The sequence below is a fragment of the Sparus aurata genome, chromosome 4, assembly GCF_900880675.1.
Source record: "Sparus aurata chromosome 4, fSpaAur1.1, whole genome shotgun sequence".
Classification (NCBI taxonomy): domain Eukaryota; kingdom Metazoa; phylum Chordata; class Actinopteri; order Spariformes; family Sparidae; genus Sparus; species Sparus aurata.
The window spans coordinates 24,889,949-24,909,161 of NC_044190.1; the positions used below are offsets into that span (position 1 = coordinate 24,889,949).

Below are 19,213 nucleotides of genomic sequence, written 5' to 3' on the forward strand. Positions count from 1 at the left end.
GAACACTTTGACATGGATTCGAACCTGCGACCTTCTGATAACAAGACGCGGCCTCTACCGCTGATCCACAGCCACCTCATGATAAGATTCATCGAGATTCGTTCTCTCACATTTAACTGACTGGATGAAATATTGCATACCGAAACATTTTTAAAGCTATGTGTGTTATAAGTGTTTATTGATTATGATGGATTATTTATAATGTTAACTGTTTGTACAGTTTGTCAAGCAGTAAATGTGCAGGCAGTATAGAGGTTAACAAGCTGTAACATAATAATAATGATGACAATAATAATGATAATAATAATAATAATAATAATAATAATGATAATAATGGTAATGAACCCTGTAATTATATAGCACCTTGTTAAAACAATGTCATGAAGCATTTTGCAAATGAAAAACTCACAAATCAGCATCACAATTGAAATAAAAATCCAGCAAGTTAGGGTGAGTGTGAGAAAAACTATTAAAAAAAAAGGGAAAACAAAACATTTGGGGGGGGGGGGGGGAAGAAAATGATACAGGTTATATGATACTGTTTGGGTTGATGCGGACTGGTAGCAGAATTTGGGTCTTACTGAGATTAATGATACACAATATACAATAAATATCCACTTGACAAATCTTGGGCCCCGTGTTTGGCCCAGTATCAGGAAATCTGCCTTATCAGCCTTATACTGGTGCCAATTTATAGCCGATAAATGGAGCCTATAATGTGAAGACAAATAGCTTTTGTTGAGTTAACAAGCTCAGCATTCACGTACTCAAGCGGCAGCACGTTCTCCTAACACTGGTTTAAGAGAAGAGAAGAATCAGAGGTTTAGCATGTTGGGTGGAGCCACACAGTGCAGACGTGAGTGTCAGAGATGTCCTGCTCCATCGACACTGGCGACGACATGATTGTTATTTGCAATATGTATTCAGCAAAGGTTCAGAGTGGAAAAGCCCAAGAGTTCTAACACAAGAGATTGTACTAGTTAATGAATACCGAATCGCTACATCTCCCCCTAAACTACAGGTCAGGACCTTTTTTTGTGCTTGATCGCTGAATCTTATCTTATCTCAACAGTGAAACACTTTGAAATCATGAAAACCATCATTCAGACTCATACAGAAGAGGAAGGAAGAGAGAGTCACGAAGGCAGCGTGGCAGAGTCGAATGATTGGCTTCAGTTGATTATCTTTTTTCTTCTCTTTCACTTTTGTGGATATGAGGGAGAGATTTAAAGGTCTACAGTGAGGAGTGTTCGAAACATTGTGCTGCAGCGCTGAAGGAGAGCGGCTGAGTCTGAACTGAGTGTTGTGCGAGTGTCAGCTGTGACTGTGTCTGTCCTTGATGCTTTTAGTCAAGGGATGTCTTTTTAAAAATGCTCTGTCGAGGACTAATTCATCATTTGGACTCTGTTGGCTTTCAGTTGATCAATATTTCTTCATTATTTCTTCTTTCTTCTTCTCATTGACAGATTTCGACCTCGGCGAGTCTTGAACTCGTGAGCCTAGATCGCAACGCAAGAGAGCAAACTGCTGCTCACTCCTGTCTTTGAGAGGGGCCGACAGACAGCCGTTATCTGGAGTTTGGGTTTGTTACTGCTGCTGAATCTGTCCTCTCAGGACCCAGAGACACAACAATAAGCATACGATACAGTTATCAACACTTGCAGTAAAAAGATGTCTGCCAGATTTTTGTATGTGCATCCTGTGGCAATAAAATACATGATAGATATCATTTTTAAAAGAAAAGTTCACCCAAAAATGACAGAAATGGTCAAAAATATGAAGTGAAACAGAAGTGAATGAATATGATTTAAATAGGAGAATAAACTAAGAGCAGTTTTCTGATGCCTTCATGCTGATCTTTCTTTAAAATTGAATTTGAAAAAAGGAGTTTGTAACAGCCTTCATATAATACTGATGCTGCTTAGTGACATACATAAGAATACGAGGCCATCAGCAGGTAAACTGGCTATTTCTGTGTAATCATGTTTTTTTCTTAATGTCTATCATCAGGTCAGACGTATGCTGCTGGATAAATCATCTTGTTTTTTGTTTTTTTATCAGGATGATTTGAGGAGTCTCTCAGTCTGAGGACAGATGCTGCTCTGTATTCCAATGGCACCAAAACAAAGTGAACTTCACTTCACACGTACATTACCTCACCTTCTACAACCTACAAACAACAGGTAAAATATCATTTGACATATGTTGCCATGATGTTTTTATTGCTTCCAAAGCGAAGGTACAAACCAGCAGGATCAATTTTTATTGCATGAGGCAGCGGTAATTGTCCCACCGAAACCCACCAATGATTAGTCCTTTGTAGATTTAATGGCTGAAAAACTGCGGGATAGGTATGGTGAAAATGTTTGTCAACCAATGTAATGATTAAAATATTTTCAAAATGATTTGAACTACTGAAGCGACAAGAACTATAATTTTGCTGATGCTGTCACAGCTCCGGAGGTGTTAATGACAGTGCGAGGAGCTTTTTTTAAGCAGCCACGTGGTGGTGCTACACGCTCCAAGAACAAGACCGATTGTCTTGAATGCTAGACTTAATTTTTATTTAACTTTATATGTTGGGTGGTGATTCACATATCTAATCAACACCAAACGTTTTCTCTGCAGGATGTGTTCTAGCAGTGTGGTTGGAGAACCCTATTTGCCTAGATGTAACTCTTAAAAGTCTCAATTTTCCGGTATAAAAAATGCATCTCATTCCCATCTCATCAATACTGTCTACTAACACTGCAAGAAAACAAGCTAATATTTTTTTTTTTCATTTAATATCAAATCAAATCAACTCAACTTTATTTATAGAGCACTTTTCATACTTTTTTTAATACCCACAAGTTCTCTGATACAGTTTAAATGGTCAGAATAATTATTGTTTGAGCCTTTTATTACTTTTATAATCTCATTTCTACTACAAGATTTTATTTAAAATGCTAATATGACTGTATTTCTCTTCTACTACAGTTTACTGGTGTCATTATCTACAGGTTAAGGGACTCATGATACTTTCAAACTTAACAATGTCTCCCTCTGCTGGTGGCTTCTGTTACTACAGTGGTGTACGTTAAATATGTTCCCTGACGTGTGAAACTGTGACAACAGCAGTAAAATATAAAGCTGGCCAGAGGCTCCATCTACTGTTGATCTGAGGTTTCTGCAGTTAAAGAGTTAAATCAACAGAGTCGTGTCTGCTTTCTTACAAATCCAGCTCAGTAATAACTTGAAGCGACAACAAAAGGAGGCAATATTTTTCAGATTTATTTAACTGCAATATTGCATACATACAAAGTATCTAGAAAGCTACAAAATATCTACTATTATCAAGAAGGCATCATAATGTTACGGAGCAAAGACAAGACCATAATGCAGAAACACGGAAACATCGCAGAGCCTCTTTTCTCTCCTTTGCTCCAACACTTTTTACCGTCAGGGATACGAAAAGATATCACACATCTGTACCAAGAAAAAAAGCTAAGATATCATTTTTGTACAAAGCACCTTTTTACAAAAAAAAACAAGTTTGCACACAAAACCCAAAATGTGTGTATGATAACTATGTGAGCTGTGTGAAAAGTCACTTTAAAGCCACCATCTGAAAAAATGGTCATAAAACAAAAAGGTACCAGTACCTACTCTTCAACAGAATTACAAATAACAAGAGCTAAACTGCTGATATGTTTGTAGCATGATTCCTCAACCTTTTGCTTCTTTTTTTTCTTTTAACGTGTCCATTTCCTCCTCAAATGGTCCACCAGACATTCTCGCCAGCGAAGGCATCAGTCCTGCTGTTGTAGTGTTGAAACGGCATGTCAAAATGTACCAGCAGTGCAGCAGCAACTTCATTACCGCCTTATTCGGCTTGCAATATACAAGATGATGTCATCACGAAACCAAGTACAACTGTATACAAGCACAATAAGAAAAAACAGGAACGTCTCACTAAATAATCAATAAATGTGAACAGATACACAGGGTAAACATAAAGAAAGCCTCAGCGTCCTCACTGTGGCAAAATACTGAATGATTGAACTTTATCTGCATCCACCAGAGACATTGTCTGCAATTATTTAGAGCTTCTTCGGCTAAAATACTTTAGATGATTATAATTAAATGTTTGAATAGCTACGGTTCTTGTGGTGAAAAGTATTAACCTCGACGGCCTCGTCCACATTAGCAGTTGTGAAAAAATTAGTTTCTGAAACAGTTTCAGACGTGACCGCATTAAAACAGTTTCGAACTGTTAGAATTAAATAACCATTCACTTTCCGCCCTGAAAGATATTAAATGATAAAAAAGCTTGTGTTGGGTCTCTGCCACGCCGACATCACAGCTGCATCATCAACGGTAACATTGTGAAAGTGTGATGTTTGTGGGTTTTTTTCAAATCGTGCGAGCATGTGGTTGCGGAAAAGAGGAAAAAAGAACAAGAAAAAACAAACAAACACTTGAACCTGCAAGTGTGCACGGAGCAGACAGCTGCAGTGTTTCTATGAGTCCTGCACGCAGTCAGCAGCGGTACATTATCAGCAGGTCTTTCAGTCTTTTCTTCAAATACTAAATTTGTGAAATCAATTCTCAAAATTTAAAGTAATATAACATTTATTTTAGTTTTTTTTACCAGTAACCAGCCGTCCTCTGCTGTCAGTACAATCCTTCTCAAAGGCAATGTGGTGATTGGTTTCACTTATGTCTCGTTTTTTTTGGTCTAGCAACATTTAATTTGTAATTTCTGTTTTGATATTTTTGAAGCTGGAAATTTTTAAACCAAAGGCACTTCCTTGCTACCATGCAGGACATGACGAAAGATTGACTGTATCTCTGTGGTTTTTTTTTTGGTCTTCTACAACAGGAGAGGCAGTCAAGTCTGTGTTTATAGTACACTCTTTGAAAAAAGGCTTACAGCGTTAGAGAAAATATAACTTGTATTATAACTCTTATCATAACTTAATGTCACATAAGTGTACTGCCACTTAACAACGACAGCTGTATTCCTCGGAGTGTACCGGTTGTAAGAAACGTGATTTTTGTAAGACGCGAGTTGTTTTTGCCTGTTTCGTCCACAGAAAACAAAGGGTAACGTTAGAGTATAGTCTAAGGCACTGTACATCTACCCTTTGGCAGATAATATTGTGAATTCCTTGCACAAACATGTAAAGAGTCCTCCCGTGTAGAGATCACAGTTTTAGTGGCATCTTTTGGAGTTCACACAGCTATAACATGTTTAAGGCTGGGGGATCGGTGTAGGCCACGGAAACATGTGAACAACTTGAGTGTGAAAGGCAGCAACACTCTGGCTTGGAGTTATTATAGGCTAGTCTTCCACGGGGGGGCGAAGCAACAGCGGACTGAGCCAGGCCTGCCGTTTTAAAAGTGATTTATACTGTTAGGATTTTTTTTTAAAACTATTATTTGGAAACCACAGATGTAACTGAGGGGAAAGTAAGCATCACTAAGGCAAGCTCAGGAAGGGGAACAAAGTGCTTTTGGACGAGATGAGAGTCATCTGTCTAAAACCCAATTATCCTCCTGTCGGCTGTCACAGAGAAGGGACTCGTTTGCAGGACAGAAATGCTTAGCAAGGTGGTAAGACTTTTTGTCGAGCAAATGCAAAAAATGTTTGTGGTATTTTCACAGTGCATTAATTCTGTTAGTGTCTAAGACTTGGAGTGCTTCAACAGGGATAAATATAGTAATGAAAGCTGGGTTGGTTTGTAAAGAAACAGCAGTAATTCTGCGAGATTAACGACTACTCTCCTCCAACGACCATGTTTGTAGTGTGGTTAGTTTTGTTTCTTTGGAAATCTATTGGCTGTGGGTGCACGTCTGTATATCGACGGTGTGTATGTTCACGAAATTATGAATTACAGACGTACAAAACACAGTCAAACAAATGAACACATAATCACATCAGGCCGCTGATAGAAAAGGCAGCATCCTTTTTTTTCTTAGTCTACATAACAAAGCAGAAAGAGACAATATACATATTTTCCATTTACCAAATCAATCTAGTAAATTTTTTAACAACGGCCACATTTATACCAAACGGAGAACATATTTTAAACAAGAATTCCCATATTTTAACATAAAACAACTGTACCGCAATTCACAGCTGCAGTCAAATAACAAACACTTTATATTAAAACAAATTTATAACCGACTTCACCCGATGACCAAAAAGCATTGTAGGTGTGACTTTCAGGTAGAGGCACTGCCACTTGTTTTGAGGTTGGTAAGTCTATGAAAAGAGGAGAAGGAGAAGGAGGAGGAGGAGGAGGAGGAGGAGGAGGAGGGGGATTGAGCAGTGGGGAGGGAGATGAGGAAGCTCGGAGCCTCTCATTCCTTTACCAGTCTGTAGATATGATGCTGGGCGCCATGCTCGCTGTTTGAGACTTCAAACACACACGCCATACATAGCAGCGTCTCCTGGGTGTCCCTATTCGTCACCACCTGCGAGAGAAGAGACAGTCAACTCTCCAGCAGGCAAACGCAGCATCCAGAGCACTCAGCACAATCCTTAACTGAACAAGCGAGAGATGAACAAAACACAAGTACATATCAAAAGCTGTGCTTTTCTTCAAAATGTTTTGCACATTTCCCAAACGGCATTCAAAAGTGAGTGAATGTGCACTTTTTAAAAACCTTTTCAAGATAATTTGAAAAAAACAAAAAAAATTAGGGGATTCTTTTTCAAATTGCTAAGGTTGCAGCTTGTTCTTCTTGTCTTACCTGTCTTGTAAATCTGTATAGTATTTGATTTATTTGTACAAGCACTTTGTGACCTTGTAAAAACAGGTGCTATAAATAAATTATATTCCTATTAGCACTATCATTATAGGGTTAAAGTAAATATCATTAGGTCCAGTCATAGATTTAAAGATCTGTAACACCCGAAATGTGAATTTTCACACAGATCATCAGACTAAGAGAAACTAAAAGATGAGTAAATTAAATATGATGAAATGTTTGTGGTAATCAAACCTCACAAATACAAAGCAAATTTATCACACTGAATTTAAGACATTTTAAGACTTGAAGGACCTGCAGACCCTGAATTTACAAAGAATAAATCAAGTAGTAAAAGATCAAATGGAAATGTTTTACAGGTTGATTCCTTCAGTATGAAAATGTAGCTGCATGTGCATTCAACCGTACACAGCATTCTGTAGCTGCACCTGTGAAAGATACGTTATGTTAATGATAACTGATTGATTTAACATGTAACTGTACTCTTTCCACCACTGCAGCGTTGATGTTATAAAATTGAAGAACATGCACCCCACTGTTTCTGTATGAGCGACGAGAACACTCAATATGTTCTAACACAGCAGGTAGATGTTATTTTACATTTACTTATTTTAACATCACTGGACAGACAGGATTAACAGTCATATAACTACAAGTGTAGAGACGAAGTCCATTACCAAAAACAAAACTTGGCTGAAATGCATTACTTTCCATTCCTGCGGCAGATTTTAGAGCTTCTTAAGACTTTCTTAATCTTCGACGAAGAGGAAGTAGGTACTCATTGATCTACAATAATCTCTAAAAGCATGTTATATCACAATGCTTTTAGGACACTCAATCTTAAAAATATTCGTTGGATGGATTTGTGATGATCTTGGCCTTAAGATTCTTTTGAGCCCCGGCTGCTATTTTGTAAGCACAACCCCCCACATATAAGTCTGTCTTTTTCTTTAATTTCTGCTGTCTCTGTAGCGGTGAATGACCCTTTAAGACCCCATGTGATGGTAAATAACAGGGGTTCCTGCCCCCTCTTTTCCCCTGCAGTTAATGAGGCTCCTCACACTGTGTTTCATCCCCTGTGGAATGAGAGCAATGTAGGACCAGCGAGAGGAAGTCATCTCAACCCCCCACACCCTCTTTTTTTTGTATTAAGCCAGCTGGAGCCACCAACACACCCTGACAGCACAGAGAAGAAGAAGAATGAGAGTCCTGGAGAGGTATCTCGCCCACTCAGGTCAATGATGTGATTACCAATAAGATAGTGAAGTTCTCCAACACGCTGTTCATCATATATTTCTCTGGCAGATGTTTTAGCTTATGGATGAAGTTGATCATGTATTCACACATGGGAGACCGGCTTATCCTGTAGACAAAGCGTCCGTTCTCAAACCGTGCATATTCAGTCTGAGGGGAAAGGGAAAAAATACTTATTAAATACTTTATTTAAGGCAGCACAAACCAATGACTTGATCTGACTCACAGGATGGAAAGAGTTCTCACCTCAACCTTCTCGACCACCTGCTTTCCAAAGGAGCAGACCTTTGTTGAACACGTGATGGTCATGTTCTCTGAGCTCTCGTACTGACTAGTGACTCCATAGAAAGACCCAGTATCATCTTGAACGTTGCAGTTCAAGTCAGCCTGTGACCCAGAGGAAAGAAAGAGTGTTCAGTGGTTATTCATGTTTTTCTTAAAAGGGAATAAACTAGACACACAGCCACAGTAAAATGAGTTAAATATAATTTATTAAAAATGAAAATAAAATCATTTTTTAAGTTTCTTTTCTCAGATTTTGCCATTTTATACAAGGAAAAAGATTTGCACACATGCATACAGACAGGTGAAAAGAAAAAGGGATGAGACAAAACTAAATCTGAATAATTATGTTTCGGTACAGTAACCTTTGGGACGACATTAATTTATGTGATAACAAGCCTGTGTGTATAAACATTTTTCAGATTGGTAATTCAATCCGGGACACCAATCAGTTAATAATTACAAGAATCAAAAAGAACAAAACCGTAAAACATTGAACATTGAATTATCTATTATTATCACATCAATTTAAAATGACAAGATATTAATCTTTGGGCACTGCCAGTTAACAAAATAAAAAATCAGTAATGCACCCATTCCATTGGAGGTCCATTGTGTAGGATTAAGGGGAATAATATATACAATAGTGTTTCCACAGTAACTGTTTTCCAACAGTGGTGTCAGTGTAGTGTAGCAGAGGGTAATTTGTGGTATTTGTTCCTCATCCATCCCTATTGGTTTTTACTGTCAGACAGTTTTGGTTTTAAGTGGTTGTAGAATTAAGATTTGGTTTATATTTGGTCACTTGATCATGATGAATGGGTTGCTTCTGTCTACTAGGTCTTTTGCTCCTATGTATGTGTGTGTGTGTGTGTTCAGTATATTTTGTCTAACTGTGGTGGTCAGGTTCTTGTTGTGGTGAATGTGTCCTCCTGAATGAATGTAGAGGAAACACAGTATAGTTATCTTTTCAATAGTGTATAATCACCTAAAATCTAAGAGATTTACAGAGGGAGAGGGTCCTCTTCAGTGCACCCCACAACGCATTTGCACCACCATGATTCTACAGTAGTCCAGAATGGACAAACTAAACAACTACACTAGAGAGGACCTGTCGTGTTTGTTGTAATCTGCAAACTCAATACTAGATGCCATTTAATCCAACTGACTGGACCTTTAACCCTCCAAATTCAACAAAATGAAGTTTGATGCCATTACGTGAAATTTCTTTGCATATGTACCCATCAGTGCAAAGAATATCAAAGTCAAATTTTGGTTGTCAGTTCAAAAAGAGAGCAAACCATCTTGATATTGATCCTTTAGATTAAAGTTTTTAGAGAACTATGACAGAAATTCATCAGCAGGAGTTTAAAAAACATTTGGTCAGTGTTCTCTGTCTCTAAAATTAAAAAAAAAATATCAGCATTTTACTAGATACTTATTCTCGACAGATTTTAATCATAAGTGTCAATGAAGTATATTGAAACCACATGATTTTTTAATCTACTGTTGATCCACACTATTTCCCACAATGCAATGTACAAAGAAAATGTAGTTGTTGTGAACACAACATTGACATATTATGTTTATATTTAGGCGATATGGAAACCGTTTATTTACACATCCAGCAGTTACAGAGCAACATCATCATTCATTCAGCATCATGTGTCTGTTGATTTGGTGGATTTAAATCCTATATTTACTCCCTTTGGCACTCTCAAACACTGAAGGAAATATCTCAATCTGTAGCAGCTTAACACTTCATTTTGACACAACTTGTCTTCATTATACTGCTGGTTTGTCACATATCTTAAATTTTAACGAGAAAATTTAGCCTCTTCCCAAATTGGATTATATATGGATATAACTGAATGTGCAGACCTAGTGTTGTACATGTAAAGTAAGGTATTTTAGAGTTAAAGTTGAAGCTATAAGAGAAGGGACGGGGAACAGTGACATTGTGGAAACTTCAGGAAAACTCTTTCACATGATCACATTTTCAGTTATTTGATACCTTTAGGTAGCACAGAAACAGTTAAGTAGATGTCTTGAATATTCACTAGAATGACACACTATTAAAATAGTATATAGTACATGTTATGTTTGGTTAGTGTTTAGTATAAAACTGACACAGTCATCTGTGCTTGGCTTCACAGAGGAAGTCAGAATTTGTATTAAACGTGGCAGCTAACAGTGTTAAATCAAACTCTGCATTAAGAATCTCTTTGCCACTGTCTGATCAAGAGCTGTCGAGACTGAACATGTACATGGCACATCAAAAGAGAAGAACTCGTGCACATGTGAATACACATGTTAATGTGTCCATATTAGAAATAAGATTCTAAAGAGGGTTCAATGAAGTTATGTTAAAAGACTGATTTACAAGGTTGAGCGGGTCTGCTCCTGGAGGGCAGCCTTTCTATGCCCTCAACATCCTGTTCATTACGGATACAAAAAGAGGAGACATCCTCCTACAACATTCTCCTCCTTCATTAAGCAACGCAGTTATACATTCATTATTGTGCAGATTCTGTCATTCATTTGAAATTTAGATTGGCCGGTCACTTCAAAAGGACCATATGCACTTGGACCAAGTCCCCTCAAATTCTTACTTTGTTGGCTGCCGCTAGTTAGCATTTTGCATCAGGAGGAAATACATGCAATGTTTAAACAGCCATTAGGAGTGCAACCAGGTCACTCCATTGTTTGGAGATATTACATTGAATTAGTGAGTGCTTTGATCAAAAGCTCTCCTGCTATGCAAGTCCAAATACGGCAGAGTGCATTCTGCAAACATTAAGAGAGCAATCTTCTCTGTGTAGACTGATTACACCCAATCATTGAAAACGAACCTGAACACACTGAACACGACTCACAGTGTGCACCAGGTCGCAATGATGTAAGGCTGGTGTGTGTAAAATATAATCAAGCTTCAACACTGTGGCTGAAAAATCATACTCACCCAGAATTTTATAAGGAAGAAGGAATTCTGTGGACCTTTTCCGTAAAGCTCCTTCAGCCCTCCTTTCTTTTCTGGGAATTTGTCATAAATCTGACGAATGTCCACCGACTCCAGCAGGGCGTCACTGTAGGAATGATTTGTCTGTCCGATATGTACAAATAGATGCTTGTTGTACTGGAAAAAAAAGTAGACAAACTGTGTTAGAAACATACTTTGTAACATGGTGTTGTGTTTCAGGTTGTATCGCTTTGATTTGGAAGACAACACAAACACAGAGAGCCTCATAAAATGACATAAAAATGATCTATAACAGTGTAACATATCAATATCCAGACAGTCATCAACATAGAGAGGTTTAGTGGAATAAAATAAACCAATTCTGACAAATAACCAGCATAGCAAGAGCTAGAATTAGACTGGCAACAATACACAGTGATGATGAGAAATAGCCCTACGCAACATTGCTTTTTATCAGGCTGTCTGCAGGATTTTAGGCATCTTTTTATTTTATGATGTACAAATTTGGTAATATCATTCTGCTCCAATAAAGCGAAAAACAAACAGAAACAAATCCTCATTTGTATTACACCGAGCTGGCAGTGCTTCACACAATGTGTATAAGCTTCAGTTGTGACTTTATTATAAGCAAAAAAAAAGCTGTGAAACCACAAACGCAGACCTGGATAGATCTATCTCAAGTATTAAATTAGGCAAAACCATATGATGAAAGAATTCATGTTCTCAAAAGCCACATGAAAGGCAATATTTCAGCATCAAAGGCAACTACAATCAACCTAAATTGACAATATTGAATGAAAGGTGAGTGCTTTGCATTATAAAACATTTAGGTTTGCTCTCTTTTTTTCATTCATGATTATTAGGATCTGCTTTTAAATACTTAAATATATACTGTGGTGGTGTAAGATCTAAAACCCATAATGCAAAGCAAAAAAACACCGAAAGAGAAGCTGCAAATCAGAGAATGACGTCTGAGGGTCTGAACCCGGGTCGTGACTGTATGAAACCCTGTCATGTGGAGCTGCACTTCAGTTTAAAAGCTCACAGAGCAGCCGCTCCAGCATGGAGCCTTCAGGGCAAACGCAACAATATCAAGCACTAAGATGAATGTAAGATTAATGGCTGTTGTCATGCTATATTAAAACTGGAAGAAAAGTGCACAAGAACATTTGGACTAACATTAAAAAAATCTGCTGAAGCCAACATTAAATGTGAGAGACAGACATGAAGCTGCTGATTAGTCGACTCACACTAGTGAGTCTGTGGATTGTCTCACTGAGCAGCGTAGAAACAGTTTTGGCGTGCCTTTTAAGAAACTGATTAATATACAATCCATCATTATTTCTGCAGGTTTTTCGTGCTGTGTTTCCCCGCAGGCCTCTCGGCTTGTTTTGGCCTCATCTCAGCTGACTCTCTGCCTGGGAAAATGTCCCAGTGTATTCATAGAGGGAAGGAGCGGGTGATAAGAGGTGGCAATGAACACCGTGAGATAGTGATATTTCATGCTTTAGCACAATGCTCCACTCACTGAGTCTTGGTCTCTCTGTTGCTCTAGGAAGGCGGAGAACTCTACCAGTCGGAGTTTGGATGTTCCGATGGAGCGGCCCTGCCATGCTGGTGCTGTGGGAGCTGGAGCTGCTGTGGGCTCGTAACCTGCAGGAACACCACAATGATAAAAGGTGCCTCCTGTCTTTGTTGTTTTGAACAGCATGGATATATTTTAACAAATTAGCTGTTATTGTTTTAGTTTCACATCAGTGATGATTCTTGGATATTTTCTTATTTCCAAAGTGTTTGTTAGTAATAATTAAATACACTTGTAGTCAACTTCTAGGGGAGAAAAAACAAATACAACTGAAAGTAATAAAAAATAATAAATCAAAAGAAAAAAAATCCACCTTTTTTTTCAATGTTTTCATACCATTTTAACACATTTATATTCCGGTATGATAACGAAGAACAGCCTTGTGATACAATCTGCCAACAGATGATTTAGTTTGGAACAAAATGTTTCTTCACACAGAAGTTACTTTACACAGAAGTGCCTGTCTAATTTATCATCAGTCCTAAATCACAAAAAAAACTGTATATGAGTAGGAATTAAAGCCTGACCGATACTCCATTTTTGGGGGTCGATACCGGTATAAGGAAGTAAAACATTCCCGGATCAATATATCGGCCAATATACACACATTTATTTTACACTGATCCCTCAAATGTGGATCTCAAACCCTTGAGACAAAGATGTGTCACAGAGGAAGGATATCTTAAAGCTTAACAATAACTGTTTTTTGTCTAAAATGACATCAGTGCAGAGAGACACTAAACTTCACTGAGAATTCAATAGTTATAAATTACCCTCAGCCCAATATCAGCTGATAATATCTGCCCACCAATATATTGGTCGGGCTCAAGTTAGAATAACTCCATGGCCTGTCCAAATCTTGTGAATTAGATGTTTCCTTATTTTATCCATCTAATGTTTAGGATACAATCCTTATTATGGCTAGATTTGTTACATCACAGTTTCATCTTCAGATTAATTAATTGAGTTTTGTTAAAAAAAAAAAAAATGAGCAAGAAGGGCTTAATCAGCCAGAAACATTTTTTTAGCTGCTTAAAAAAAGAAGTAACCTTCACTTATTAAAATCTGCCGTTCCTGAAATTGATTTTAGTTTCAAACCAGATCCTGTATTCCCCTCCTCCATCATGACGCCACATCGAGATAAGACGCTTTGGAGAAGCGCTTAGTCGGGTTCAAAGTATCAAAACCTGGTTTTATTGTTGTGCCTTTCCCTTTCAACGTATTTGTTTTACAGCAAGATAATCTGCCAATTCTCACAGTTAGATTAAAGGAGCAGATTTCTTAACTGATGAGTCTTTGAAACGCTGGGAAACACAGATGTGGAGATGGAGCCTGAATACTGTAAATAGCTACATTTAGGTACATTTTACTATATTACTATGAAGATGTTGGGCGGAGGTGTGAAAACAAGTTGCAATTAAAATATTTCTGATTCAGTTAACAATTGTGGAAAGTTTGATGTACATATTGAGTCATTTTTTAATCCTTGAAATATTAAATTGGGTAAATTCTCACTTGAAATGGCCGTTGTGACTGCTGGCTGGATGGGATAGGCTTGTTGGGTGAAAGGTTTAATACTGGAACAGAAAATGACACACTCATTAGAAAAAAACATTTCTATAGCACAAAATATCAAATTTACTGTTTGTAAAGAGCTTAAATTGTCCTTTTTGGACTAAGAATGATACTTACTCTTGTGAGGATCCTGGCTGACCAGCCGATATCATACCCTGCCATAGCTAGATGTATAAATAGACAACAAAGAACATCCATTTGTGAGCAGCTGTTAGTAAAAGATCAAAATGTCTCATCCATGTTCAGCAGATGTAGTTATCTTGACTACCACTCCTTTTGATCATGTGCTTATCTGATAGGGGCAGTTGTGCAAAGCTGTGGCGTGTAATGTGATTTGGCCCGGGTGTCGGCGTGCTTGGCCCCATGGCTGCACCGGGTGAAGCTGGACAGGATGGATCAATAGTGGGGTGCCGACGAGGCTCTTACCCCTGCTCCAGGGAAGGCTGGGCGCGGGATGCCTGGCAGTCCGAGCTTGTTGTGAATAGCCGTGGCAGAGACGATCTGAGCCGAGGACATGGAGGCCATGCTCTGGAGGGCTTTGTCCTTCACTGCTTGGTCCTTTAACAGCAGTCACAAAAGGCTTAGCACTCACACAGAAGGGGGGAGGTGGGGCATGTTGCAGGGGTAGCAACAACCAGACTCCAAACAACACAGTGAAAGCAGCACTCTCACAACAGTGAACAGCGAGCACGTTAATAGAAGATGCATTTACGTTGCTATTTACGTGTATGCTTTTTTTTTTTTAAGGAATGTGTCAAACAATGCCAACTGAATTCCAATATACAATAGCTGGCAGAGGTATGCACTTAAATGAAAGTTTGCTTGTTGACTAATCTACCACTAAAATACTTGGGGGGGAAACTCATTCAGCAGCACTTCTATCAAGGCTGCATTTGACTTCATGAAAACACATCTAAACATTGTGAGGAATTCCTCAAGTAAAACTGAAGGACACAAATCCCATTTAGTTAAGAGTGTTTTGCAGCTCCAGTCGGTTCCTTTTCTTTAGTCTTTGAACAACAAGTTTGTACACGATCTGGATGTCGCTACATTAATTGTAAAATGCCATGCTCAATTAAAGGAATGGTAACACCAACGCCTACAGAAGTGCACTACACATTGTATGTTGCAGTTTGTTAATGCACATGAACAAAGTTGCATTGATCAAAGTGTAAATATTGTAGCACACTTTGACAACACACACATTACAGCAAACCCATGCAAACTCACTGATGGCAGAAGTTAAAGGTAAGCATGCTGGCAACAGACACTGGTGGAGTCAAGCTACAGTATGATAAAACAAAGACACACCAATAAACTGAGAAAACAGCAACTACTGTGTCACTATGCCAGGAGCACAAATACAAAACTAGCAGCCCCTACTAAAAGCGGGAAACAGCATCACAAACAGAAAATAAATACTTACCATACTTGTAACCTAAATGCAAACAAACATGGTTTTATTGTACATTTGTCTATTTTGATTCATTCAACATCTTCAAACTGTCATAAGTCTGAGCGATTAATTTAAAGGTGTCAGTGGTTCAGCTCCAAACATCAGTAAAACAAACAGAGTATTTCAATCGAGAATATCAAGCTTTCTTCGCTCAGAACAACCCAACACGGACGAGTAATGAATACTCAATAACAAAGGATTATGAAATTTGTATTTACAAATTATCCGTAGTCTCTGGGGTGTCTTGCTCTCTATAATTTTCGCAATCTGATCAGTAGTCTCCACTTGAGACAAAACAACAGAGCAGTAACATGACTGTTGTTTCACTGAAATGCCATAGACGGGACCAGAAACAGCAGGTTTTCATTGATGCCCCCTTAAATGAAGGGCACACTTGTATTTATTTATTTTTCTTTTTTTTGCCCCTGAACTCTAATTTGCTTTAAATGAGAAAAGACAGAGATTCGTACAAAAGCTGTCTGTTTTTCTTCAGACAGCCGCCTGCGCCCTTGAAAGACCAGGCATTCATGTGGTTGGCTGCTTATCTGACTCTTTCTGTTTCTCAACATTGACACACATACACACACACAGATTAATGAGGGGGTCATTAATTCATGTTGAATACTGGGAGTGGAACAAAGTGTAGAAGTCAAAACGTATAGTCTGCTCACCGAGGACAGAAGAAAATGGCACATGGACAGAGCGTCCTTTGATATACAAGCATTACCTCATAAAATACCTTAAATTACAGGTCAGTATTATACAAGATTACTTCTTTCACAACACTTTTCTCCCATTTTAATCCGCCATTCTGAAAAGCTTTCGTCAGTCATTTTAACAGATTTCACTAATGCTGAAATAACTGACAGGAACGCTCTGAAATGACGACATCCAAACTGGGGGGAAGGAAAGCGGCTGGCAGCCAGGGCATTGTGAGAGTCTGGAGTTAACAGATTGAAGGGAGAACAAGAAAGCAGAGAGGGCAGTTCAGAAAACAGCCAGCCTCCATCAGACCGATTTCCTCGGACCTTCAGCTCTCAGCCACTCACCAACAGCCAACGCCAGCATGCATCCCAACAGTTACACACTTTGATTTTGGTTTAACTTAATTATGACAAACAGGAAATACAAATTAGAGACTGACTGGTGAATAAACTGGACTACTTCTGTTGACCAGTGTTAGCTTATGACTGGTGTTGGCATATAAATTGGTCAGTAAGTTACAATACACTTGTACAAAACACAAGTTACAACATATTTTGGACATAATTTATTAATAATTGTCAGTTGTCAATTTGTCACCACTTTGGTTTCAGCTAAACCTGTTTCATAATGTTTTCCCCTTCTGAAACTGATGCCTGAATTGGTACAAGAATTCCTGGTTCGCAGTGGATGAATCCAACTGACTTGAGAGATCTATCTGACCTTTCCTCTTCTGACCATCTTTTAATACCAGGTTAACTTTTTGGTTTTAATTGATATATCTATATTTATCCAATATCTACAATCGGATCACTGGTAAAGAAATCTGGTTCACACTCAACTCCTGACTTTTCATCCAGGTCAATTTATCTAATACTTTTAATATCTGCTAAACTAATAGCATTCTCATCAGCCTCAGCTGTACTCTGTGTTTAGTGCTGGTTAGCTTATATTTGCATTAGCTAATTAAATTAACTAAATTGTCAATATTGTAAACTTTAAACATGCTTATCATTGTTACTTTGAGTATGTTAACATTTGGCCCAGCACAAACTGTATCTTTGCCACAATTACCTAAAATACTCATTGGCCTTGGATGCTTACCAACACGTTTTTAATCTTATTAGACAATATAAATTTATAATAGTTTTTATACTATTGGTACTACCCTTAAAATCTATTATCTGTCAGGTTGTTGGATAATTAAAACAAACTTCCAGTAGTATCAATTGATTTGGTGTACTTGATATTAATCCATGGAATAATTTTCATTAAAAGAAATAAAAAACAGGATGTCTTCCTATTTTTAGTCGTGGAAATGATGATCAGCCGATCTCGAAGCAAAGGCCCTATTGTGAAAAGTGAAAAAATGAAGATGAAAGTAGACAGGACAGTGACAGCATGTCTGAGAGCGGGTGAGAGATGGACTGAGACGGATGAGGGGGGTTAGATGATGTGAACAGACTTCAGTCAGCAGAGGATTTGGGGTTAGGGGGAAGAATCAGAGCACCAGGCATTCACAGTGTCACCACGGGAAACAGGAAGTTAAGACGCACAGCAACCAACAAGCCCAAAAGCAGAAAAGCGCATACCTTTAGCTTGGAATGAAACTCACGAGATTTCCTTCTGGCAAGAACCTGAATGTGACTAGACACCTGCAGGGTAGGGGAGGGGAGGAAAACAAAGGAAGAGCCTGTAACCATGGCAATGAAAAGCCCCCTGCAACTGGGCAAAGCCAGACGTACCTTAATGGCAGCTTGGATTTCTCGAACTTTCTTTCTTGCTAAGACCTGTATGTGACTAGACACCTCCATTAAAAAAAGGAGAGAAATGGGAAATAAAAACAATAAAAAAACAAAAAAAGTACAAAGTGGATTATACATTTCTTTGTTTTAAAAAAAAACACTTGAAGGAGATAATGTGCATAACAGGAGCATCTCCAAACCACACACCAAGCTAACAGCCAATAAAGCGTTATGCTGTGTGTTGTCGTCACTTAAGTGAACTGATTAAGGAGGATGCAGGCCCCTTTAGCACACATTAAGAACACCCAGATGTGATCTGCTGTGTGCTGAATGACAATTGGCTAGTCTTGTATTCTTACGGGAGCAGGGCGAGGCATTTCACTGGCCAAGTTTACACAGTTCAACATTATTTAATATTCTCATATGTGCAGCAGTGCAAGGAGCAGTTTGAAAGAGAAGTAATGTGTGTTGAAGAGAGGTATGAGGGCCAGATCTACATTCTCCTCAACAATTTTCACACAAATCACACCCAAAGGGAATTTTCTGGCGGAAGTGGGGTGATTTGACAGAAAGGACATCATCAAGGGTTTCCTCTGAGAGCAAAAATTTACATTATTTACATATCTTCATGCTCATGAAGTCAATAAATTAACTAGGAGTGAAACGATTATTTGTTCAATAGCGGAAAATGAACCAGGAACTACTTTGATAATCATTTCCATAATTTTTCAAGCAAGAGTCAAATGGCCAAAACATTAATGATATCAGTTTAGGCTCCTGGAAATTTCACTGAACACTTGTCACTATTTTCTGACATTCTTTTAGAGAAAATAACAAAAACAACAAAAGAACCAGCAGATGTACCCATTATATAT

At 38.3% G+C, this 19,213-nt stretch overlaps 1 protein-coding gene across 8 annotated transcripts in view; it reads right to left on the reverse strand.

Moving 5' to 3' along the window:
* Window positions 1-3,253: 3,253 nt before the first annotated feature.
* tead1b (TEA domain family member 1b) overlaps window positions 3,254-19,213 on the reverse strand; it is a 51,859-nt gene continuing 35,899 nt past the window's right edge. For 3 of the 8 annotated variants that reach the window (XM_030414488.1, XM_030414490.1, XM_030414489.1), the window contains 10 exons: window positions 18,186-18,401; window positions 15,862-15,873; window positions 14,862-14,993; window positions 14,553-14,599; window positions 14,376-14,437; window positions 12,804-12,928; window positions 11,258-11,431; window positions 8,260-8,400; window positions 8,011-8,163; window positions 3,254-6,462 (listed from right to left, as the gene is read on the reverse strand). In XM_030414488.1, the coding sequence (XP_030270348.1) occupies window positions 6,349-6,462; window positions 8,011-8,163; window positions 8,260-8,400; window positions 11,258-11,431; window positions 12,804-12,928; window positions 14,376-14,437; window positions 14,553-14,599; window positions 14,862-14,993; window positions 15,862-15,873; window positions 18,186-18,401 (1,176 nt within the window). In that variant the 3' untranslated portion in view covers window positions 3,254-6,348. The remainder of the gene's footprint in view (window positions 6,463-8,010; window positions 8,164-8,259; window positions 8,401-11,257; window positions 11,432-12,803; window positions 12,929-14,375; window positions 14,438-14,552; window positions 14,600-14,861; window positions 14,994-15,861; window positions 15,874-18,185; window positions 18,402-19,213) is intronic. The other 5 variants (XM_030414491.1, XM_030414493.1, XM_030414494.1 and 2 more) reach the window with 5 other exon arrangements.